This window comes from Epinephelus moara, chromosome 7, assembly GCF_006386435.1.
Source record: "Epinephelus moara isolate mb chromosome 7, YSFRI_EMoa_1.0, whole genome shotgun sequence".
Classification (NCBI taxonomy): domain Eukaryota; kingdom Metazoa; phylum Chordata; class Actinopteri; order Perciformes; family Serranidae; genus Epinephelus; species Epinephelus moara.
Window position 1 is genome coordinate 7,395,434 of NC_065512.1, and position 25,725 is coordinate 7,421,158.

At 42.2% G+C, this 25,725-nt stretch overlaps 2 protein-coding genes across 3 annotated transcripts in view; one reads left to right on the top strand and one right to left on the bottom strand.

The window, feature by feature from the left end:
- il1rl1 (interleukin 1 receptor-like 1) overlaps positions 1 to 25,725 on the top strand; it is a 331,020-nt gene that overhangs the window by 211,831 nt on the left and 93,464 nt on the right. The gene's annotated exons all lie outside the window — the stretch shown is intronic.
- The window catches only part of arhgap20 (Rho GTPase activating protein 20), an 85,840-nt gene that overhangs the window by 10,785 nt on the left and 49,330 nt on the right, over positions 1 to 25,725 (bottom strand). For both annotated transcript variants that reach the window (XM_050049191.1, XM_050049193.1), the window contains exons 3-13: positions 17,618 to 17,794; positions 15,540 to 15,689; positions 14,817 to 14,858; positions 14,422 to 14,506; positions 14,184 to 14,261; positions 13,508 to 13,574; positions 12,065 to 12,280; positions 5,717 to 5,907; positions 4,692 to 4,856; positions 3,821 to 3,930; positions 3,086 to 3,275 (exon numbers count right to left, since the gene is read on the bottom strand). In XM_050049191.1, the coding sequence (XP_049905148.1) occupies positions 3,086 to 3,275; positions 3,821 to 3,930; positions 4,692 to 4,856; positions 5,717 to 5,907; positions 12,065 to 12,280; positions 13,508 to 13,574; positions 14,184 to 14,261; positions 14,422 to 14,506; positions 14,817 to 14,858; positions 15,540 to 15,689; positions 17,618 to 17,794 (1,471 nt within the window). The remainder of the gene's footprint in view (positions 1 to 3,085; positions 3,276 to 3,820; positions 3,931 to 4,691; positions 4,857 to 5,716; positions 5,908 to 12,064; positions 12,281 to 13,507; positions 13,575 to 14,183; positions 14,262 to 14,421; positions 14,507 to 14,816; positions 14,859 to 15,539; positions 15,690 to 17,617; positions 17,795 to 25,725) is intronic.

Here is a 25,725-nt window from a genome sequence, read left to right on the forward strand (position 1 = left end):
GGTTGAGTCTCTACAGTATCACTGCAGGATACATGAAGCAATATCTGTGCATGAACGTGAGTATGTGCACATAGGAGATGTCACAGCTGTGTGTTAGTGAGTCATTCATCAACACATACATCCAGCAGTCTGCAAGGAGAAATCTGTGTCCTCTATTGGATACTGTTGTGCAGAAAAGTCACAACAAAAAGCAGAAGAAAAACAAAAGTTTGGTCGACGTTTCCAGAGCCAAGCTCCAGAGAAAAACAACGTCCTTCTGGCTGATTTGTCTCTCTGTCTCCATCCTAAGTAATAGCCACAGTAAAGCTGTATTTACCTCGGCTACTTTCAACCAAAAACATTTAAATCATACGCTGCGTGAAATAAGGAGGGGAAACAAGAGACTAAACTGAATTGGCTGAAACTGAGCGTTCACGTGTCTCCAGACAAGGTTGGAAACTGGCCATCACACAGCCAGGAGCCCACGCTAGTTTAATTTGGCCCCGGCTCTGACCACGGAGGGAAATGTCGAAATCTCACTTTGTTATTTTTTAAACGTTTTTTCCCAGAAAAAAGGCCGCCTGCGCTGCGGCCGCACACACAAACAGGCAGTGTGTGAGAGGGAAAGAGTTATCAGGGGAGTGTTTGTGAAAGATATTTAGGTATTTGACGGGGATTGACGGTGTTTGTGCTGACAAGTGTGTGTGTGTGTGAAGGAGAAAGGTGTTTCGGCGACACATTTTTCCGCTAAAATCACACACTTAGCCGCGGGATTCTGTCGGAAATTCTTTGCATGTTTTCTCAACGAACCTCAACCACCTCCAGCACACACACACATTTGAAAAGATAAGCAGAGCAGCCACCCACAGAGATTGTGTGTAACTGAGATACTGTAACTTTCCAAATAGACCACAAATCACAAAGCTGTGTATGACTACAGGATGGGCTCTGGTGGGCGAGGGGGGGGGGGGGGGTTTCCTCCGTGGGCTCTGGCTGCGGCCGCTGCTGTGGAATTAAGTCATTTCAGGTTAACCTAGCCGGCCAAAATATGATACAGAAGGAATGAGCAATGTTGCTTCACCTTTGAGTCACAGAAATACAAAAAGAGGGATTCAAAGTTACTAGAGGACCACAAACTGTTTTAACTCCAGTTAAAACTAATTTCTGATTTGCAAGTCGGTTTCTGTTACGATCAAATGTCCGGTCCAGTCACCAGAAGAAAATATTGGCATTGTACGTTTTAATGTTTGTATGTTTAATACGAATCATTTAAACGTTTCTAAAGTGATGTAGCATATAAGCTAACATTGTCATCAGGTGGTGGAGGGGACGGTGGATGGCGTGACACCTCGACAAGATGTCTGCCAAGCTGCAGACCACTGTTAGAGACCAACAAACAACAAAACCTTTTTTTAGTGACTCCTCCCTGCAACTTCCAACGGCTTTTTAGCCACTAAACATGGGTGTTTTTTAGCAACCTGACGCTGGGGCAACACATTCTCACTCCGACCTCGTCACATATCGACGTTTGGTCATGGACTCTCCACGTCCACATACGACGTGCAAGGTACCCTGGGTGTGTTGGTTGTTGACGTTCTGGGACGCTGTGTCATGTTCTGCTTGTTACATGCATTGTCTTCTTTCAAAATACACTTCTGTTTTCACAGGAAATTCAAAGTTTACATACAGTCTCTTTCAAAATAAAAGCACTACGTCAGTACAACACTGTGAATTGACTTTTTTTTTCCTTCAACGACAAAAGCACGTGATTGGGTTTCGGACTAAAGAACAGGGTGTGGCTTTAGACGCTAACACCACTCTCTCCTGCATGCTGCCTTAACTTTGGTCCTTGTCCCGCACCGGGGATAGTGCAACAAAAAGCGGCTGTTTTGTACCAAGACATCACTGCTTATCTTGGCGAGACAGTGCCATGTAAAGCTGTTTTGTTTCTGCAGAGACATCACTGCGTTTCCTGCTGGGATAGCGCCATGAAAAGTGGTTGTTTTTTCACCGAGATTGCTGCATGTCCAGCAGCTTTAAGCCACCAAACTGGGTATTTCAAGGCAAACATAATATTTTCCGAACCATAACCAAGTGTTTTTTGCCGAAACCTAACTTCATTTTAACCAAGGTGTTGTTGAAATGTTACCTTTCAGCGTATCTGCTAAATAGTAACAAAATACCTACATACATACAAAACAGCAAATGCAATGTATCCTTAGTTTGCAGAAACGTACATTGCCAACATTCATTGGACAGGACGTGTGTAATGTGAGACACATTTCTGGACGACGGCTCTGCAGACATTTTCAGGACAAATATAACTTAAAGGATGTAAATTAGATCCCAGATAAAGTCTCGAAGGCTGAGTAAATAAACCCAAAGCTGTCTGTATAGTTAGATACCACCATAGCCAATGAAAAAATTAGGGATTTTTGTAATTTGGGAGAACTAACCCTTTAATGGTGACCTAATCCTCTAAGTGGTCAGCTAGATTTTCCTGTGTACTTGGCAGTAAATCACCATGAAACTGTGCAGCTTTCCTCTTTCCTGTCAAGTCTTGCCCTAAACTTGAGTTTTTCAAGCTCAGCAGAGTGTAAGAATGTTGTGATTGTAGCTCATGAGCGATCGTCAGGGACGACATGTGAATATGTGTGTGTGTTACAGCTGTGTGTTAGTGGGTCAGCTCCTGCCGGGAGGTCAACGCTCACATCCTCAGGGAAACCGCCTGCTGACAAACAGCTCTGAGGCTAACAGAGGTTGTGGGTGAATGCGAACACATATGTGCACACACACACACGGTTAACTTGTGTCGGTGAATTCTCAATTTCTTACCTGTCTGTCAAACTCTCGAGTGTCTGTCTGTCTGCTCACACGTGTTTCATACACCGCAGCAGCACGCACACACTCATGCTGAGGCAGTTTGCTTCTGTTATTCCACTGAAATGTTAAATTCCTCAGAGTTTGCACACTGTCTCAGCAGGTCTCTCTAACACAAACACACACACACACACACACACCTGTACCAGCTCTGTCTTTTTTGCCGTGCACTGGGTATTTTCAGTTTTCTGGATTCAACATCGTCTGTGTGTGTGTTCCCTCTCACCTTTTTGGTGCCCTCCCCCTCCATCTCAGGGGTGCTTGGCACCGGAGCCCAAAGCATGCTGGGAGCGATGCAGACGGACAAGTTGAAGGCGTTCATCTGGTTGTCGTGGGCGTTGCCTTGGATGCAGTGCAGCACGGCGACCACATGACGCAGCAGAAGCAGGTTCTCGGTGGGCAGAAGGTGGAGCAACCTGAGAGGGAGAATGATAGAGAAGGAAGGAAGGAGATGGACATCGTGTGAACTAAAGGACTACAGCAATCTTAAAACATCCTGAAACACTTTGGTTCGTGTTCTCACGGTGTGTGTGTGTGTGTGTGTGTGTGTGTTGTCATGACGTTTGCTGAGCTCAGGCTCCGCAGGAATTTCTCCACAAACATTTTCATTGTTGCTTTCATGTTTTTTTATTTCCCTAAGCGAGAGGAATTCAGTTTGTTGCCTCTGGAGCTGAAGCGACGCCCTTTCTCTGCCTTTCTCTCCGTCTCCAGACATAAACAGCGCAAAATTACAGGAAAAACTAACAGAGTGTCACAGTGAGGTGTTGAGCCACCGCGAGCTCACAGAACTCTCATTTATTAAGGTCTTTCCTTAAATTTGTCGCCCGTCTGTGTGACGAACATCGGTGTGACTTGTTGTGTCTGTGTGACTTGTTAGAAAGAGACAGCAACATGTTGTGTGCTATTGATGGCAGTAAATGTGCAGCCTATTTATTTAAGAGTTTAAAGAAAGAGTTGTTACCTCTGGACAGCTTGCATCCTCTCCTCCCCTCCTTCTCCCTCCATCACCTCCATCCACTGCTCATACAGATCCACACACAGCAGGCTGCCCGGAATATTTCTCAGGAAGTCCTGGATGCAAGAATAAAAAGAGCTTCAGCTAAATGATATAAATGCAAGTTTATGGTTTATGTCATTTCAGTTGAAAGAACCTTTACCACTATACGAGCTTAAGTTCCAGAATATCTGCAAAGACCTCAATAACTCATTTTCAGAGTGCTGCAGAAATGAGGTCATCTGGTGCATGAAACACCTTGAGGCATTAACAGAAATAGCCGTCAAGGTAATAAGGTCAACAAGTAAAATATTACACTGTCAAAGAGACAAAGTGGAAACAAGATCAAAGACACCAAAGTACAGAACATCCTGTGTAGGGTTGTTTCATATCTAAACAGATCCATTAAAAAAACGAATTATAAGACGACATCAAGATCAATATTCATAATTTAATGAATGCATCAAGAACTTCTCTGTCAGTGGACTAACTGATTCGCAGCATTGTGTTTTTCTTGTGAGGAACAATTTGTGTGCATTGTGCAGAGAACAGGTAAAGCACAATAACGCAGTGCGATGAATCAGCTCTGCGTGAAACCTCAGACCACCTCAGCTGCTCCCTGGACGCCCTGCGCTGCCACGGCTGTTTGGCCTGGATGCTGAACAATGCAGCACCTTGTGTGTGTGTGTGACTGGCAGCCTGCCTGGCTGTGCACAGACAGATTATCCTGTCTGGACGTCTGTGACTTTGGACGCACATCAGTCGCCCCTGCTTTCTGTTGTCTGGTTTCAGACCTGTGTGACGGGTCGGTGTGTGGTTGAGTGTGTTTGTGTGTTACCTTCAGGACGGCGGCGATGACGAACACAGACTGGTGTGTGATCTCCGGGTCCTCGTTGCCACTGTCCAGTCTGTCTCGAAGCTCCCTGCAGGCTTTGGCCCCAGCTGAGCGCCTGAAGACGCCCCGGGTGTACGGCCCCTCCAGGTACAGGAACACCAGCATGTCCTGCAGGGAAGAAATTAATGTTTTTATCAATATTCTGAATGCAACAGAGGAACTTTTCTAACAGCGTGGAGAAATTAGCAGCTTTGAATCACTGACAGAATTAAGAATTTAAAAGCTAGAGCTGTACTAACAGGAAGCATTTAATGTTTAAAGCACTTGATTGCTCATAAATCCAGTAATGCTTTAAACCAAATGAAAAGAAGGGATTTCTGGATTATGCAAATGTAGCTTTCTTGTTCCTGCTGTTTGTTTTTCATTCATCATTTCCTAGATTTAGAATTTCATTTGCACAAATAGGATCAAACTGTCTGAAACATTTCCTGCAGCCTCTAATGGGTTTGTATTATCTACAAAAGGAAGAAGACATCAGTGGACAGGAGAACAAAACTAGCAAATTAAAAAGATAGTTCAGAAAAAAATCTATATCGGTCTAAGTGTGTGCTATATGGAGAGTATTTTCACCGTTTCGCCTTGCAGTGCTGACCACCATCTACTGCAGATAATATACTGACTATAGATAAGTACCTCATACAACCCTACTTCAAAAGATCCAAACAACCCCTTTAAATAGTTACGTAGCTCCTGATTGGCCTTTCTGAAAGAGTTCATTAGAGCACCACATGATCAGAGAGGAAACACTTGTGCTTATTCAACAGATCGGGATTTCACTTCTCTAGAAATGTCCATCATTCCTTTAATTTACAATTCCGGTTAGCGTCATTAAATGACAAAGTATTGTTCTGAGTAGTAGTGATCTGCTTTCACACCACTACACTCCCTTTCCCCAAATACACCCGACCCTCCACCCTCCAGACACCCTGACTCCTCCTGCTGTCCTGCGTGACCTCATCTCAGCTCACCATGACAGGCTTGGGCAGGCCGTGGTCCGCAGAGCAGACGGAGCTCAGGGGTCGCCCGAACAGCCGTCCCAGAGTGGGGGAGAGCGAGGTCGGGGACAGGGGCAGGCCGTCCAGCTGTGTGTTGGAGCCTCTCCAGAAAGGCCAGTTGATCAGAGACCTCTTCCGCTTAAAAGACTTCTGCTGACCAGGCTCTGTGGGGAGACGAAGAGGAAGAGGTGAGCTGCGGTTTCAGACATGAAGCAAACTGCTGTTGCTTGAGTAATGCGTGTCGAAGGCACTGGAGTGCACGTCCAGCAAAGCCAGATGATTCACTGAACTGCAAAGCTGCAGCAGCACATGTAATGCTTCTGTAATGTTTATGTTTTAGAGCTCGGGGTCAGAGAAGGTAGGTTGTGATTTTTTTCAGCATGCACATAAATGCTTCATCTGTCCAAATATTGAGACCTTAATTTTTTTGGGTGAGATTGAGAAAAAGACACTGAAAGAAAGACTGAGGAAGAGAGAACCACCGATTCAGTGTTTTAAGTCCTACTTCCTGTCAGCGCTACAGAAAGTTCCAGAAGCACACGTTATCACTCTGCTACAAAAAAATGCTCAAACTGGATGCAGTGACAGTGTCTCGCAAAACAGTGTGAACTTGTTCTGGTGGAACATTTGCACATGTTAATAAAGGCTAATAAACTGCACACACAGTAACAGACATATATTAACGCCATAACTCAACTTTGCGTTATTAGTCATAGCCCAAAGACAAACGTAATTTGATAACTGGTGCCCTAGAGGTGAAACCTGACTATACTTTAGCTCTTAAAACCCCAGATGATTTCTGCATGTGGCTCTTGCAGAACGTCACCGCAACGATATCACAGAAGCTCATGTGAAGAGGAACGGATCGGTACATCAGTGAAGTCAGTGTCACTGTCGCATGCCGCCGCCAGGAATAAGATGTGGAATCAACTCTGACTGGCTGCGTCAGAACAGGAATAACATCGGCATGAAAGTCCTGCGAGATGGAGTCTGAGCTTCTCTGAGGTGCGTTCACAAGTTGTTTTATTTTTTATATAGATCTTTACAACGATTCACCGAAACAAGAAACGTCTTCTTGCATGATCCAAGTCTTTGTCAAGTTGTTACCTCAGAGGCTGTCGCTTCCTGTAGCGAGGCGGGTTTTGAAAGCGCTAACATGCAGATAGCAGAAGAATGGAAGGCTCACAGCCACAGTCAACACCCAGTTAGTGAGATGAGTGTTTGAGCGAAATACATATAGACTTGTCTTCACGCTGTACGAGGCTCTGTGTGACTGAGTGCTCCTTGTTAGAATTTGCTCAGGGGTGCCAAGTCACAATGTTTACCTGTGTCTGTCTGCAGGTGTGTCTTCACGACATGCTCTCTGTGACATAACATCTCAGTATGTTCCTGCAGTTATGAAACTGCACACTGTGCGTTCACTCAAGGGCATGGTAACAAGAATGTACATCAAACATTTACTGTCTGTTGAACAACTTGAAAACAAACTATCGAATTTAAACACACGACTGCAGGGTTTAGTTTCTGTATGAATATCTGTTATGGAGAGGTGCTGAAAACGGTTCTTATGCAAAATCATTTTCAATATCATGCTAATATAACTTTCCTTTCTATTTTAGTTTACTTTTTAAAATCAATCTTAATTCTTTTAGGCACTTGTGTTGCCTTTACTCCTCATACTTTATTTTTTCTAAACATTGCTATTTCTGTTCTGATGTTTGAGCAATCTCCAGCACAAAAATGTCCTTTGGGATTATAAAAGATCGATCTTATTTTATCTCTTTCAGTGTCTGAAATGTGAAGACTTGCTGCTTTTCTATGTTTTTCATATTTGTAAGAAAATATCTTTGGGTTTCTGCCTGCTGATTGCACAAAACAACAATGTGAAAACGTCCCCTTGGGCTCTGGGATCTTGTAACAGACATAAACGTTTAACCAAATAAAAAATAAGCTTGATTAATATATGAGAAATATGTAAGAGATGATTTTATTCTGGGTTGCAGCTATTCTCAAATACCTCTGAGAGCTGCTGGTGACGTCTGTAAATCTGCACTAAATCTTTAAAAGGGTCGCTGCAGTAAAATTAAACTGTAACAACATCTTCTTGAAATCATAACATTTACATGATAAAGTAATTGTGATTTATATCCAAGGGTGGGACTCTCCTGACAAACCAAGGATTCTTTCACAGGGTGGAGGACCCACCAGCTCAAACGGCCCCACGAAATATGTAGCATTTAATGATTTGCCGTGGCGCCGTGCCCAAACACACTTCACTTCAACAGCAACAGAATCAGTGGGCTGCTCTGGCACTTCTCAGGCGGCCTCCCCATCATCGAACAAACATGACCTCGCTGTAAATCAGGCGTTACATCATTAGTCGGCGAGCGGTGTTGGAGAATGAGGAAAGAGACTACTTGTCGACTGGGTGGGCAGCATCTGTCAACCCACCATAATCTTCTACTATCATATTTGTAATGATCATGAGCGTTTTAGAGGGAAATGATCGGCAATATCCTGATACTGGAGATGCCAGATCAGAAAATGATGTTTTGCAAGGGCAGTAAGTGCCCTACTTGTTTTAATCTGAAGACCTCCTCCCATAAATAAACAAAAATGGGGTTAGATGCTGAGATGTTCCACATTAAGCTCCCTTAATAAATCAACACTGCAGCACAGGCAGCTCCAGAGGATGAACCACCCTGAAGTCTGACTGCTTGGTTGTATTTCTGTGATCGATGGGGCTGTAATGGTGATCTAGCTCTTTGACAGGCAGAATTTTGGCTACTGACAAACTCTCCTATTCCACAACCTTTTCGACTCCTCAGATCTGGGGTGTCATTTCTAAACATTACGTAATAGAGGCCTGAAAGAGGCGTACACCACTTCCCATGCAAAAGTTGTGATCTGTAAAAACAGACTTAATGGGGGAAAGTTTGACCCGTGCTCACTAATATTTTTGAGACGTAGATTGAAACCAACTGAGCGAGGACTTCAGTGGCTGACGTTAAAACACAAACAGCACTATCTATCAGTGTTTGGTTGTACGCTCTCAGTGGTGGAATGTAACTAAGTACATTTACTCAAGTACTGCACTGCGATTTTAAGGTGCTCGTACTTTAGTTGAGTATTTCAATCTTCTACTACTTTATACTTTTACTCCACTACATTTATTTCAAAACCTTAGTTACGTTACTGCAAAGTCAGATTATTAAAACAAAATATAAATCAGCTGATAAATTATGATGTATTATTACAGGTTAAACTGCCCAGTAGTATATAAGGTCATTCAAATGAGCTCCACTCTTACCAGCCGCAATGTCAAAGCAATGAATGCATTAATGCATCAATGACATGATGTATTTTATTCTAAAATGGGCCAGTCTGCATAGGTACTTTTACTTTTGGTTACTCAAGTATATATAGTTTTGCCAATACTTATGTCCTTTTCTACACTGTGGTACTTTTACTTAAGTAAAATATCCGAGTACTGCGTCCATCACTGTCCGGTCTGGGCAACTGTAGAAACAACATGGTGGACTTTGTTGAAGAAGACCTGCTCTGTATGTAGATATAAACGGCAACAAGTCTTATTTCCAGGTGATTATAAACTAATGACGACAAATTCACGAATGTTATATTCAACTCCTGCCCACAGGTGCCCCTAAATCCTTCATACTGGACCTTTAAGACCCATCTCTCTCTGTTATAATCATCATCATGATGACATGCCTGACCATGACCACACGCTGGTTTTTACTTGCTTGTATTTTATTTTGTTTTTTTGTGTCTTGACTTTATCAAGATAATGTATGCTTTTGTTAATTTACTTATATTCTGAAATGTATGACTGTTTTCATTTACTCCTTCCTCTGTTGAATTCCATCTCTTTTAAAGCACTTTTAGAGAACGTTTGCTGGCAAATGTGCTCTATGAATAAACTTGACGTGACTCCAGAGTGGACGCCATCTTTGCCTTGAATTTACAGCATAATTATGGTTTGTGGGTTGGTTTGTATATTAAGCTTCTATACCAGGGTTATCCAATTACAAATTCAGTTGGGCCAGATTTTAAAAACAGGAAAAGTCAATGAGCCGTTTTGGTGATGCAAATTTTAAAGGAATGCCAATGAATGTAAAAAAAAAATAAAGCAATGCTTGTTTCACTTTGAAATGAAAACAAATGCTCACCTAGAGCTATCAATGTGCAGAACCATAACACAGTAGGCTGACAAACAGCCAGACGAGCATTATTGATTGGTCCGGTGCAGTACAGTGCATTCTGGTAGTTGGAGGTTTGTTACCTCTTGAGCAAAATCAAAACGCCACAGCCATTTTCTCTGTTTTCTCCGGTCATAAAGCACCAGTTTCAAAAGTATTCCTACTGCATAGATACCCCAGTTTTATAAAAAAGACCATCTTCCATTCCAGCAGTTAAATACTTCTGTATCTTAAAGGTGAAGCAGCATTGCTCACTCCTTCTCCATCATATCTCGCCCAGCCAGGCTAACCTGAAATGACTTAATTCCTGCAGCTGCGGCGAGAGCCCACAGAGGAAACCCCCCCTCGCCCACCAGGGCCCATTATGTTTTGACAAACAAAGCGTACACAGCTTGAGTGATTTGTGGTCCGTTTGGAAAGTTACAGTACTTAAGTTACACACAGTCTCTGTGGGTGGCTGCTCGGTTTATCTTTTCAAATGTGGGTCGCTTTACTGTGATGCAGCCTTTAGAACCAGGACAGATGGCGATATCTTGTCTCACATCATATCAATATTGATATATTGCCCAGTCCTATATGACAGTATTGAAAAGTGGTGTTTCGGTGTTACTGACATCAGGTATCATGTTGGGTGGGTTTGAATACAGTATGTTGGAGCAATGTGGAAAGTATCAGGTGAAAACTAAGCATCATCAAAGTTTAATTTTCCATGTTCCAGTTAGTTTCTAACACTCAAGACATGAGTGCCTGCAGGATTGTTTGAGAACAAATGCCTGCGACGGGGCTTCTGCCGTAGCCATTAAACACATGTTCGTTAGCTGTCAGGCTGGGCGTGAGCGATTAAGCCTCTATAGCTGGCTGGTATGGAGGGATTATGTAAGACGCTGTTATGCTTTAGGCAAAGGAATCTGAGGCAAATCTTGCGGTGTGCAAGCTGCGGCCTTCTTCACTGGAAAACACACACGTTTTCTCTTCAGTTTGTTTTCCTCTCAACCTCATCCCCTCCTTTTTCCATCCCGAGCCCCCGTTACTCATCCTCGTTCCTGTCCTCTTGTTTGTCTTTCTCCTCCTCCTCATCTTTCTGTCCCTCTCACTTCTGAGGTCCACTTTCCCTCTGTGAATTCTTCTCTCTCTATCTGTTACAGTCTGTTGTTTGTTTTTCCTTCACCTCCGCTGGCCCTCAGACTTACTCAATAGCTGTGTCATCTCTTTTCACTTTCCATCTTCCTATTCTCACATTCATCTGTCCCTTCTGGGGTTTCTTCCTCTTTGTCCGTCTGATGTTTTTCTTATTCTGACGCACCGTCTCTCCTGACCCCCGCTCTAACCCCTCGTCCGCTCAATATTCATTCCCACCGTTCTCATTGACTCCTTTTCTTCTTCTTCTTCCTCACCGACTGCTTCATCCTCAGCGCCAACAACACGACGGACCGTCCAGCGCGAGCACAAACAAAGCGAGATGAGATGTTATATAAGTGAAACAAATTCTGAGGAAGTACTTTCTGTTCTGCATTATTACTTCTGTATCCTCATATTTCTTCCTGTGGTTTCAGAATTTGATTCATGGACGAATTCTTGACACGACCAAACCATCGATTTGAAAACCTCAACTATCATGTTGATGAAAAAAACTAATATTTTTCACAGCTCTTTTTGCACAACACATACTTTCATTGTTGACAGTGGTTGTTGCCTGTTGGCTCGTTGTAGGTTTAACTTTTAAAGGTCCGGTGCGGAGCATTTAAGGGCATCTATTGGCAGAAATGGAATATAATCAGCATGTTTAATAAGCGTATAAATGACTGAAAATAAGAATGAGCCGTTTATATCTACACAGGGAGCAGATCCTTGTCAGCAGAGATCACCTAGTTGCACCACCATGTTTCTACAGTATCCCAGAATGGACAAACCAAACACTGGCTCTAGATAGGCCCACTCACGTTTTCTCATCGGCCACCGTAGTAAGCTTCATTCCTTTGGTGGCATCAAAGACGGTCAACTGATAGTACCCTTGGCATGCTCCAGAAAAATGTCCTAAATCTCACCATGTGACCTCATGAAAAGGATCTGACCCCCCCACAGTCCTGACTAACTGTCTTACCTATAAGTGGAGCCTGTCCCAGAGTCGCCTTGTTGGGCTTGAGGATAAACTGGCACTGGGTGTCTGGAGGGAGACACTGGTCAAGCAGCAGCACCCCTGGGCAGTCCGTGGGGCTCGCTGGATCCCTCCCGGCTCCTCCGCCTCCTCCCAGGCCTCCACCACTGCTCCCACTATCCCGAATGTGGCTCATCTTGATGCTGAAGGGAAACTCGTGGCCTGAGTGAGAGGTCAGAGTCCAGAGGTTAGAGGTCATGGGTCTGGTATGTGCAGTCTGCGCACGGAGCGAGGAGTTAAGGCAAGAAATCTGATAAAAATTAAGGCAGGACTCGTGCCACGCAGAGACGAATCTGGAGTCGGGATGTTGGGGATTCAGTGTGAGAACAAAAGATCCGGAATGTCGCGGAAATACCAGTGTGACAGAAAACTAGCCGCTCTGAAATGCTCCCAGATGTTGAGTTTTGGGTGTACTGCTGATGCAGTCGTGACCGCCGCCTTGGGTATTCTCTGCATTAGTGCTGCCTGGCTTTTCTAAAATATTTGCACGAGACAGGAGGTTTGTGTTGAACTTAAATGAATTCATGAAAGATGTAAAATTGTGAGCATACATGCACATCAACAAGATCATGTTGTTTACTTCAAAGGGAACATATTAAGTTTCTCCTTTTTTCTATCATATATTTAGTGTTACACTGTTGGATGTTCATATTAAACGTGACCAAAGTTTCAAATAATGAGGTAAAACATGTGAAAGTGATTCATGTGAGCAAAAACCTCAGACTTCAGACTGTTCTGAATTCTCTGTTCCAAACAGTCTTTTTCTACTTTGGCTCCAAGCTGACGTCAAATTGTGCAAGATTTTTTTTGTATGGTCATCTGCTCCAGGCACGCTTCTGCAAGTTTTTGCATTACATACACTGCTACATGTAGCTACATGCTAAATCAGCCAATGTTGGAACAAGTCTTGTTGTGTTAAGTGGCTTTTAATAGTGAATTTTCACTGTAGAACGAGGCGCTATTCTCTGTTGCAGTCATTCCCCGGCTGCAATAAAGTGCAGAGATGCAGAAGATCCGCAAATGCTGACCAATCAGAGGAGACTGGACATTTTTTAGGAAGGGGGGCTTAAAGTGACAGGCGCTAAAACGGAGCGTTTCAGACACAGGGTGATTACAGGTGTTCCAGCACAGACAGTATGAAGAAAATAAAGTGTTTTTTGAACATTAAAGCATGTACATATGTTCAAGCAGAAACCTTAAATACAAATATAAGTCTGAAAATGAGCACAATAGGTCCTGGAGGTGAAGCAGCTTTCCTAAAAGCTTCTTAGAAGTAAAAAAAATGTAAAAGCTAAATGTAAATAATATTTTTCATTCTTTTTAAATAGCCACATTTTTTTCCGATGCAGGAAGGTTTTACATTATTATGTGTATGACAGCTGGGCTCACCGATGAGAGGGTACGGAGGGTCGTCCTTACTGGAGTTCACCCACAAGCGGTGGTCTTTGACACAACCCTGGACAGAGGACAAGAAAACTGGGTTGAAACAAATTCATTTATACATTTAAATGAACATTTATGATATACTTTTCCATGTCTTGCCTGTCTTCACCTTCGTAAATGCACATCTGTGGTGTAAAGAAACCTCAGAGAATGCTGTTTGAGTGGTTTGAGACTACTGTGTAAACCAGCTCCACTTTAGCCAACCGATTTTTGCTCTGTTGCACAAACTTACTGATATAAATTCTAAGCTCGGTTACTAAGAGTTTTTACCTGCCAAGTGACTCCAGATGTGAATCAGCTTGAAGCTATAAACTGGTGCGGTGCATCAAATGGTGATATCTATGTTTTAAACTGTATATTGTCCATTTTAAATAAAATAAATCAATAAAAAATAGATAGCTATGGTGAGATTCCAAATAAAAACCTTGAAAAAAAAAATCTAGCTCAACTTTTACACAAGTTACCCCACTGAATGTATGAAGGTATGAAATAATAGACACTGTCCAGCTGAAAAACCTTATTTCTAGACTTGGCAGGATTGTAGAAGCTACTCGACACATCACATTGAAGTGCAGTCACTGTACATTGAGCTGAGTATGAACAGTGGTCTCTGGTTACTCACCGATATCCCAAACTGCAGCAGAGCCATGCGGATGACATCAGTGGTGCTGTCAGTGTTGCTGACCGCAAGCGTCTTGGCCTGGCGAAAACATGTCGGAAACATTATGGAAATATCGAGCTGTTTGTGTGTTACATAATGATGTCATTAATTACCCACCAAAAGACAGATTCAGCAAATCAAACGGCATGTTAGTGCTGATAGAAGCAATAAAATCACAGAGGAAAGAACAGAATCTTACATATGCACAGTTTCCAATGTCCTTTGCAAATATCTTCAGAGGGATGGTCTTTGGGTCGTCCTTCTCTTTCCCCTCAGTTATGCGACTGTTTCCAGGGAAAACACAAAGAGAAGAGGTCAGTGTTGGAATAAAAACAGCATGTGAATGTAAGTTCATATGGTCAGTTCATCACTGTGACATGGGAGACTAATTAGAGTTAATGCCAGCATGTAAAATATCAATTCACTGTAATTACTCTCATTCATGTTCAGCTGGCTTCTATTTAATCCCTTCTGCACCACACAGATCTAATCTTTCCCGCCCTGTGGGGGAAATTTGATTTACAAGATGAGCTATAAAACACGTCTAAAACAAACCACTGCAGACAAGTAGCAAGGGACAAACCAAACATTTACCTTTTGATGAGTGCCAGCCACTTGTTCTTGTGCTCCTCGGAGCTGAAGAGGAGTAAAGAGAGTGATAAAACATGATCAGAGGAAATCATGTCAAAAGCAACTGTCTGCTTGCTCTGTTATGTAACTCCCGCCGGCTTATACCGCAGACTTCACCCGAAGCTATGACTGGATTCCTGCTGATGGAAACTGTTATAAGTGTTTGCTAATGAGTACAAATGCCCCTATATGACTGACTAAGGTGCGAATATACAGCACACGAATATATGAATGAACTTGTATGTGTGTTGCATGTTCGTGCCTGCTGTGTGTGTGTGGTTATCTGCTCTGGTCTCACTGTGGTTGGATCGAGAGGCTTTACAACTGGAAACTGCCATCGCATTTAAGGGTTTTAAGGACTTTGTGGTTGCGTGCTCAGTTTTTAGTTCCCTTCTATAATGAGCATTTGCACCTCTGAACACTGTGTGCTCTTTCAGAAGTATACTGGAGTGACTCAGAGAGGCGTTTTAGGAAATATGTTTAGTATGCGTGGCATGAATAACTGTCATGCAATGCAAGCAGATGTACTGAATGAAGTTATATAAGAGGAAATTACAATGAATTGTTCCTGTTTGATTGAATTTAGGTCATACTGAAAAATAAAACTCAGGTGTTCCTCATTTTGAGTGTCAACAACTTTCTTATGTTGTGCTGTGTGTTTGTGTGTGGTTGTATGAATGTGTATACCTGAAGGTGGCCACACAGTTGGAGGTGGGCCAGCCCATGACAAAGCTCTTCTCTGGGTTGGTGCTTCCCTCACACACCTCCTCCATGCAGTTGGCTGTCCACATCTCACACACTCGGACTTGGGCCTTCACTTTGAAGTGAGTGGGAGACCTGCAGTAAACACAGTGTGCCACATTAGGGGTATACTATGAAGGACTGTCAGCTACTGTTTGTAAATGTGCTCACCATTAAATGTGAAATTAAAAGACAACTCCCGATTCATGCTCATTTGGCATTTTTATTTGTCTTATTTCATCACTGTGTCTTTACAAACAACCATACTACAGCTAAAAAGTGCACTATAATATGTTTTAGAAAACATCTGAGGTGAGAAATTGGCAAAAAAAAATTACGTAATCTCTGTTTATAATTGATTAGCTGCAGCCTAGTTTAACCGTTTTACCGTTTAATCAGAGTTTTGTCTGAGTTTAAAAGAAAGAAAGGGGCAGCTGTCTCTCTCAATCCGCTTCCACATTTTTTGTGTCCATTGTGTCGGTGGGCACACAAATATAATGAAGTAAAATCTGTAGCTCGAGCTCAAGAGCCTGCAAAAATCAGCCGGATGATGCAAAGCAGCATTAACAACTATTTTCATTGCCAATTAATCTGAATTAGTCTACAAAATCTAGGAAAATAGTAAAAAGTTCCCATCACTATTTTCTATTGCCCAACATGAAATCTCAACAGAGTTTGTTTCGACGATATTTAATATACAATGAAACAGAAAAGGCAGAAAAACCATCACATTTGACAAGATGAACAGGTAAAAATTTGGACTTTGTGCTTCATAAATTACTAAAAATGATTAATCAATTATAAAATTTGTTTAATTATGTAAAAATGTATTGATCAGCTCGTCAATTATAGGAGATTTATTTTGCAAAAAAGAAACACCAGAGGGTTCCTTTCTAAAAGAATGCATAAAACAGGAAAGTCTCTTATCAAGGGGTTCCACAAGGAGCCAATTGGGATCCCCTACTTTTTTAATCTAACTTTTAATTTTCTTTGTAGAACATTTTTCCACAAACCAATAACACATGCAACACATGTCCTTCAAAAATGCTTTATATAGACTCAGATTATTAAAAGATCTAGCTTTTTTTAGCAGGCATGTTGAGCACAAGTGTGCGTCTGTGATTACAGGGAAAAACTCCAAACGCACACATGTGGCAAAGGCACATACTTTGCCTGCTATTACACAGACATAAAGGCACACAAACACACATACACATAAATTAACTTCTTCTCCTTCTCTCCTCTATCAAAAACACACATACCAAAACACATTCCTCAAACTCACCCTGTGTTCAACCACAGTGTAATGGCCAATTATAGCGTATACTCTTTGTGCTGGAAGGGTCAGCTCCACCCACCGGCACATGACTCCCAGGACAGACCACAGAGGTCCCACTGTGTCTGCATTGACGTGTGTGTGTGTGTGTGTGTGTGTGTGTGTGTGTGTGTGTGTACAGTAAGTATAAGTACACAGAGTAGAAGTCTGTGTCTGTCTTTGCATGCCTATGTGTTTATGTGTGTGTAAGAGCACGTATGTGTGTGTTAGTGGACTTCAAAAACATAAATGTGCTCTTTAAGGTTCTATTTTTGAACATGTGTGTGTGGCAGTTTGTGGGTGGGGAGCCCCATACTGTAGGCCAGAGGCAGGCCAGTGTGGCTTTGATCTGAGCCAGGCTTCATATGGATTTAATTGACTTGGAAATAATTATATAGTGGGGAGAAAATGAGGGAGGGAGAGGCAAAAAAAAAAAAAAAACACAGCGAAGAGAGGAGAAGAAGAATTTAGAGAAAGATAGCACCAGGATGTAACGCCAACCTCTACAAATTGTTTTTGTGATCAGTGTCGGAGAAACAACGAGATGAAATGTTGCTTCTTTGTTTCTCAGGAATTTTTTTCACTGTATTTTTTCCTGTTTATGTCTTCCTGTCTCCATTTTCCGTCTCTGTCTCACTCACACAACCACATAAACACACACTCCTTCATTCAGTCTGTCATTTCACAAGACACGCAGAAGGAAACTTACTTGGCCTTGGCGACGAGCAGTGTGTCGGTGAAGAGGAAGAGGTGTCTCTCCTGGGTCTGCAGGCCCGTCTTTAGCTGCGTTTGGGCATGACCCAGGAATAGGCGGCGTGGACATTCAGCCAGGAAGGCCTGGACCAGGGAACAGGACTCTGGACTGACTGGCGTCATGCAGCTTTCCCTGTGGGAGAGACAAAAATGAAATATTAGACACAAAGGAGAAAGCTGTCTGAATGTGTTTGGAGCAGCCCAGTCACCAGAGGAAAATGTTGGCGTTGTAAGTTTCTGCAAATCATGGATATATTATATTTGTATGTTTCATATGTATGATACCAGTGTTCATCGGGAGGTGGAGGGGATTGTGGATGACGTAACAGCTAGGCAAGACGACTGGTAAGCTGCAGACCGCTGCAGATGACAAGAGAAAACTGGTTGTTTTTTAGCAACCTGTTCTAACAGCTGCTTTTTAGCCGAATGTTTGGATGTTTCTTAGTGACCCATTGCTGAATTTCCTGCCAGTATAGTGCCACCAGTGCTTTCCCTAATCACAATCAAGTGGTTTCTGTGGTTAAATCTAACCACACATTAACCGTAGAATCATATCCATGGTTTACAGAGACGTACTATGTCAAAATTCATCCTGGTAATTAAGCTGGTTTGCAGGCAGCCCTCTAAAAATAAAGATTTGAACCCCAGCACTGGAAGGACATGGTCTGAAGTCAAGTCAGGTCGATTTTATCTAGATTTTCCAGTATCACAAATTTGCCTTGAGGGGGTTTTCCAATCTGCACTGAGACAAGGACACCATGCACACAACAGAGAGAGAGCTACGAGTGGAGAGGCTCGATCTCCTGGAGAAAAAAAATCCAAAACATCTGGAATGAGGCACTGACGGCCAGCAGAGAGAAAAAGACAGAGGTCCCGGGTTAGATGATGGTTCAACTACTCCGTCAACAAGTAATGTAAAATTACCCGTGAGTGAGGCACAGAATCCACATCCACATATCTGCCTTTTAAAACTGAAACGACGTCAATGTTTCAGAAATAATCTCCAAAGCAATCTCAAAGCAAATACAGTGACATATTAGAGTGGTATCAGGAGCGTTACCCATCGCCAGTGGAAGACATGGCGATGGTAAAGGAGTACTGATGAAATCACAAAGGTTATGTCGACCTAGCTTAAATGTTTAAAGACACATGCCTTTAAGTCACATCATGACTGATAAGACCGAATCAGCTAGCTAACATGAATGTCTAATGCAACCCCGGGTTTTTCAAACTAAAAGGGGGTCAGCAGTGTTTCCAAAGGTCTCTTGTTCAGGGGTTCAAAATGGCAGAAAACTGTGTTGCTAGTGAAGACCACTAAAACATGCTCAATAGATGGAGAAGAATTTAATTATTCAGTGTTTTCAGGCAAATACTCAGAGGCTGAATCTAACAAGATAAGGTACAAGGTCTAACGTGTACAACCTTCAGTGTCTTGAATTTACATTTATGCACTTCAGTGTCCTGTATTAGCACTAGGGGAGTTTATAAAACTCATCCAGAGTGCTGATAAACAGCGAGCACATAACTAAAAAAACACGACGCCCATGTGGTGAACCAAACTTAGAAAAAGATGTGAAAAAGCTCAGGCATGTAAACTGATTGTGCAGCGTAATTAAAGTCCAAAAATGAAATATTTACCTCTTCATTTCCTGCACTTCCTGCACTGATTCCTCACAGATGCAACCATTTACATAATCAAACGCTATCAGAAAAATAAAGATTGGACTTTTGGATCTGCAGTGCAATCGTTGGGGTACAAATACATTATTATTTGCATGTTTCAGAGCTGCACAAAGATGGATCTGTTAACTTAAACAGGCACAGAACTACGGAACTACTCTTACATTTCCTCGTTTCTCTTCTCCTTTCGGGAATACACTTTTTATAAAAACACTTGCTTGTTTATACACTACTGATGTAGTTTTAATTAAAATTGTCTCCCTGCTGTCAATATGTGCAACTGATGGACAGATGTAAACAAAGGGAAATTTTTAGAGGAAGAGGAAATCGTTTGAGGGCTCCATCCTTTCCTGTTTACCCTTCGCTAACCAGATAAAAGGCTTTTCTATCTCTACCTTTTTCTGTCTCTTTCATGTACACAAACATGCACACTCACTGTCTGCCCTGTCACGCATGTACACACCCACTTCCTCACTAAGTTTCTACTATCCATGCCTCCTCCTCTACATGCACATACCCACGAGGACAAACAGAAAACACCCAACACTGCTGATAAGCACTTCAACAAAGCACCCAGTGGAAGTCTTGCAGGGAGGACAGAGAAGCCTCTCTCATACACCACCGTCCTTCAAACTGCATTGCGTAAGTGATTGGTTACGTAATTAATTAACGAAGAACAGACACTGGAGTACTTCCCTTTTTGTCTGTCTTTGTGTGTCATCCAAAAATAAATCCTCAAGGGGCCGAGAGAGTTGAATCAGAGGAGACAAATGTAGCCAATTAAGTGCTGATGCTCAATGGGACACGTCGCTGGTCGCCTGCACGGCCGAGGGTACAAAATGGGTGAGGAGTCGTGGAATAAGTCCCGCTTTTTTCATCAGCAATACTTTCTGCATAAAAGGACACCATGTTGCTATACAGAATGAACTGCTGCAAAACAATCAGTTATTGTTGCTGGAAGAGAGACAACACTTTCCATTTGGTATGAAACACATTTGAAAACATTTACATAACTCATGCACCCTTTAACTGCAACAAATTAAACATTTCTTTTATTATTTCTTTGTCAGGGAGCAGCAGCAACATGTAAATCTTCATTTTTTGTGCCATCTCCTTCAGCATAGCGTCATTCTGGGACAAGCCCCCATATTTTTCCCCTTCCCTCGGTCCAGATTTCTCCATAGAGGTTCATAAAGTTCAAAATGAGTCATCCCTGTCCTTGACATGTGACTCAGACAGCATCAAAGCTCACTGGATCTCGAAACATTCAGCTCTTCTACTGTCTTGCCACATGCCACTGCAGGAGGACAGCACGGGGGTAAACAAGGGCATAGGTTTCAAATCAGCATTGGTGGGGACACATGTGGGGTTTGGGGGAAATTTTGAGCATTAAAGATGACATGTCCTGCATTCTGGTGAATTTTCTGAACTAATTTGTGGTGGAAATTTCTTTATTTTCATTCAAATAAAACTCTTAAAATAAAACTCGTCCCCTGTGTGTCCCCCTCCTGCCCCTGAAAATATACGTTTATGGGGGTAAAAGACCACCCCAGAGGGACGCTGGGAGGATTTTTGGGGTCCTTGATTAAGTTGCACTGGGATTAATTTGGAGCAAAAGTCCCAAAAATTCCCATTGAGTTCATCAACACACTCTCCTCTGTTCTTATTGTCAGTGCAGATCCGGGCAACGCTCCTGTCAGAAGAGCTCACACACACACACACACACACACACACACACACACAAACGGACAAACCTTCCTGTAAAGCCCCTTTCACATCCCGCTCCCTCCCCAAAAAAGACAACATCTTCCGTATTCACCGCACATGCCTCCCTCCTGAATGTGAGATTGACAGCTGAGCCGGCTGCCCTTTGAATCTGACGGATGAGCAGCTAATGGCTCCATTGTACATCATGTGATGTTGATAAATTGAGTGCTCGGCCTGCCTGCGCATACATGGCCACCTTTGTCGAGGCACGGCACCACGGGGAGAACTGTTGACTTTCCGGAACACAATAAGGGGCCGGCGTATAATGAACCACACAACACAGCATACTAATGTCCTAGCATGAATAATTAATCTGCACCGAGCATGATTTGTATATGAAAGGTTGATACTGATCTTATCAGCGTAAATCACAAAGTGGGACAAGTTGACAAGAGTGTTTGATTTATATACGCCCCACAATCACAGACTGTCTCTCTAACCTTCGACACTCAATTAGGAGTAAAATCACAACGTAGACAAAAGGAATATAAGAACTACAGAGCTGTACAATGATGGACAAAGTTTTCAGATCCTTTACTTAGGTCAAAGTACAAATATCACACTGAGAAAAATACTCTGTAACAACTTGAAGTTATGGGTAACTATGGTATTTTTAAACCTAGAGTCATGTTTTTGTGTCTAAATGACTAATGCTGCTCCAGCTAACAGGGAATAGGCTGCAATGTAATCCCTACATGCAATTATGCATCATCACTGTATGTCCACTCAAAGTGCTTCTTTTTGCCACTGACAGGCTCAAAGTTATTATAGGTGTCTGATAACATTATGGAGAGGATTCCTACAGAGACAGACCTTTCTGTTAACCCTCTGGTCCCCCTCGGACGGAAAACGTCCTTTTCAGTCATTTTTCAGTTTTTATTTTTTGATAACTTTGGCTGTGTTCATGCATATAGCATGACTTTTGGTCAGAAACCTTATTTTTGGTGACATTTTTGAAATTTTAAAGCCGCTCCTAAATCAGACCTAAAATACACAAATGGCAACCTTTTACGACACCATGCCCTCTCGGACGAAAAATGTCCCCATTGAAACCCATTAATACGACATTTTTTGATTCCCCTTCAATTTGCATAAAAAAACATGATTTTTTTCTATCTCTGGCAGTCAGGTTGGTTAGAGAGACCCAAGAATAGTAAAAAAAAAAAGCAGATAATCCCAGTAGGAGTTGGTTAAAAGATTTAAGCAAAGAAAAAGTAGAAAAACATATTCATATTTTTATGGTTGTTTTTCAAGGGGAAAGGTGTTGGTATTTATTGAAAAATTGAAACTGCACAAAAAAAACCACATCAAAATTGGTGTTGTTATTAATCATTCACATATCCCAGACTGTGATAATTAGAAAAAAAAATTCCATCCAACATTTATTATAGAGAAAGTAATTCATAATTTATGTTTTTTTCATAAAAGTAACAGTGACTTCATGTAAAGAAAATGGCATATAAAGGGTTAAAAATCCTCAAAATGAATGAATATTTGATATGCATAATCTGAGTAGGAGTTGGTTAAAAGATTTAAGCAAAAAAAAGTAGAACAAAATATTAATATTTAATATTTTTATGGTTGTTTTTCAACAACGGCGAAAAACATCCCGAAGGGGACAGGTGTGATTTTTTATAAGGGGGACATGAAAGAGTGAGAGCTTTTTTGTTTAACCAGAAACAGCCTCGAAATCTCTTTCGTCAAACCAACCAGATTCCATTTAAATAAACTGTAATTTTATTATCATATAAAAACTCTTCATTAAAAGCCAACAAAAGCAAAATAAAACTCCAAAAACTATCTTGGTTCACCTTTCCACTGTTCCAACAATCACCAACTCTGGTTTGGTTGAGATAAACCCTTAAGTCACCCAGTTAGATGTGAAAATATGCTGACTCTATACATGCTAAAATTACTGTTTAATTAAATGGAGTCTGGTGTGTTTGGTGAGGGAGATTTCGGGTCTGTTTCTGGTGCAACAAAAAGGTCTATCTCTGTGGGGATCCTTTCCGTAATCATTCCAGACACTTAAAAAAACAATCCGAGCCTGTCAGTGACAAAAATAAGCACTTTAAGTTGATGTACATTGACATGCTCAGTTGCTGAGTGGTTACAATGCAGCCAGTTTTGTTGCTGCCATAAAGTAAATAAGTGTTCAATGCAAAAAAAAAAGTCAAAATTATCAAATGTATTTGGACGAAAAATGACTTGAACAATTAAAATAATTGACACATTTCTGTCAATTGGCTTAATAGTTAATTTAAGAATCATTTCAGTCCTCGTATAAACTGTTGAGTAGTTTAGTTTATAACAAAACATCATATTTTATAAGCTCTTCATATGTTTTTAAGCAGAAATCTTAATTTGTAAAGTAACTAAAGTTGTCGGATCAATGTAGCACAAAAAGAAAAGACTCAAGTAAAGTACAAGTACCGAAATTTGTACCTCAAGTAAATGTACTTACATTACAGGCACATTCCACCCCTGACGTTACAGCTACAGACTAACAGAGCTATAAAATACAACCAAGGACACATAGACTCAAAGCGTAGGTTTGGTTTCAGACATTTTGGCCAATGTGTCCTCTCATCACTGCCTGAAACCGTCAGAATGAAACTGCAGCAACAGAAATAGATGCAGCGAAACTGGACAGGGCCCAGTCAGCAGTGAGCTGCATCGGTCATGTGGACCGACATGTCTGCTGCTGCTGTTGCATCACTCCTTGTGTTGGTGCAGCGAACACTTACACACACATCTGTTTCACTGAGTGCTTAAATCACGGAGGCTGGGATGGGAGAGACAACTGAAATCAAGGACACAACGCACACACACACACACCTGTAAATACACACCCTGAGGACAACAGCTGGAAAAACAGCTGCAACTTTCTCTCGTCCGACTCTCCCTGATTAGCTCTTCTTTCGTCTTCACTTTTCTTTGCTCTGCTGACACGTCCATCATCCCACTCTCCTCTTTCAGCCCACTTTTGCTTCTCATTCTCTACTTCTGCTGTCTCACTCATTCAGTTTAATCTGTTTTTAAATATCAGTGACCTTATTGCACCCAGTAGCTTAGCAGTTAAATAGTCCACCATGACCAAGCAGACGGCGTCCCTCAGGGCAGCACTGACACACACTTATATAAGAGTCCATCTGCTCAGCTTTATTAGTAACCCCGAAAAGGACTGTGTGTGTGTTTATGTGTGTTTTAATAGCATCTGTGTCATCAGTGTATCTGCAGGTTATTTGCCTCTGGTATCAAATCAGACTCAAGGCCACCAACACATCACAAGTCACAAGTTTTTATGGCATCAAACCAAAGGGAACTGGACGAACACAAATATTCTGCTGGAGGAGAAACCTTCAGCTCACTTTTGTTTCTTATGCAACATGTGAGCTCTGACTGGGACAACAACACACAGTAAGAGAGGTGAGTCAGAGATGTGACAGTGATTCACTGATGCTGTGTGTGTGTCCAGAAGAATTTATGAAAAGTCAGAGGGTGTGTGTCTGACTGCAAGTCGTCCATTGGACTTGTTCGTGTGTGTCTCTGCATCGGGTGGATTGCATCACCGGCAGTCTGACCTCTTTCTCTCAGATAAAAGCTGTCCAGACAAGCATCAATTGATGGCTCAGTGTATGTGTGTCACAGAGACTGGGTGTCTGTTAACATGTGGATTAGAGAAGATGTCATTTTGCACAAACACACACCAGGCTGTGCCATCTCCCAAATCCACAGTGGCAGCTTTTGTTCGAACGAAACCGCAGTAGAGATGACAACAGAGACATCACACAGTGGATATCTGAATGCTCCAATTATAACTAAATGTATTCGTATTTATATATGTTATATGTATATTCTTCAATTGACATGAGGCTATATTTGTCTGTTCTGTGTAGAGTAGCTAAGTTACAGCTAGCTGGCTAATCTTAGTTGAGGTTATGGGTAGCTTGCTGGCCACAGGCCCCCAGGAAGTGCAGCATGCTTTGAAGCCGATTTTCATAGTGGCCAAACAGTGGAACTACAACTCTCAAGTGCGTCACATGATGCCATTAGATGAGATTTCTTCCCATAGACTTAGGGCCTGTCCAAATACCCCCCCTTAGCCCTACCTCTTGGCCCTACCCCTAGGGGTGGTGGGTATGAAACTAGCCCTTGGCCCTACCCCTAGGGGTGGTGGGTATGAAACTAGCCCTTTGGAGTGAGGGATTTCAGATGCTGACTTGCCAGCGAGGGGTAGACGTCACCATGGCTCCCACCGAGCAAGAGACGGGGAAAAAAGTTCATACATAGCTAACGTTACAGTCGTCAGGTTGCTTGTTAGCTAGCTAGCTCGCACTATCTATTTTTCACATTACGATAACACACCAGCTAGTATAACTATGCTGCCTCGTAATGTTAGCTAGCTAGCTAGCTAGCATAAGTCCCCTGTCGTCTGTCGTTCATCAAATGAAGCATGACGAATGCGGCAAATGCGATAGGTAGGATTAACTCAACTGAAGACTCCATTGTAGATGCCGGTTGGAAATGTAGATGTCTCGCAGCTTCCTGTTTACAATAGTTACGTATGCGTGAACGTAACCGACGCGGTGACGTAGTGAGTGGTGTCCCAATTCC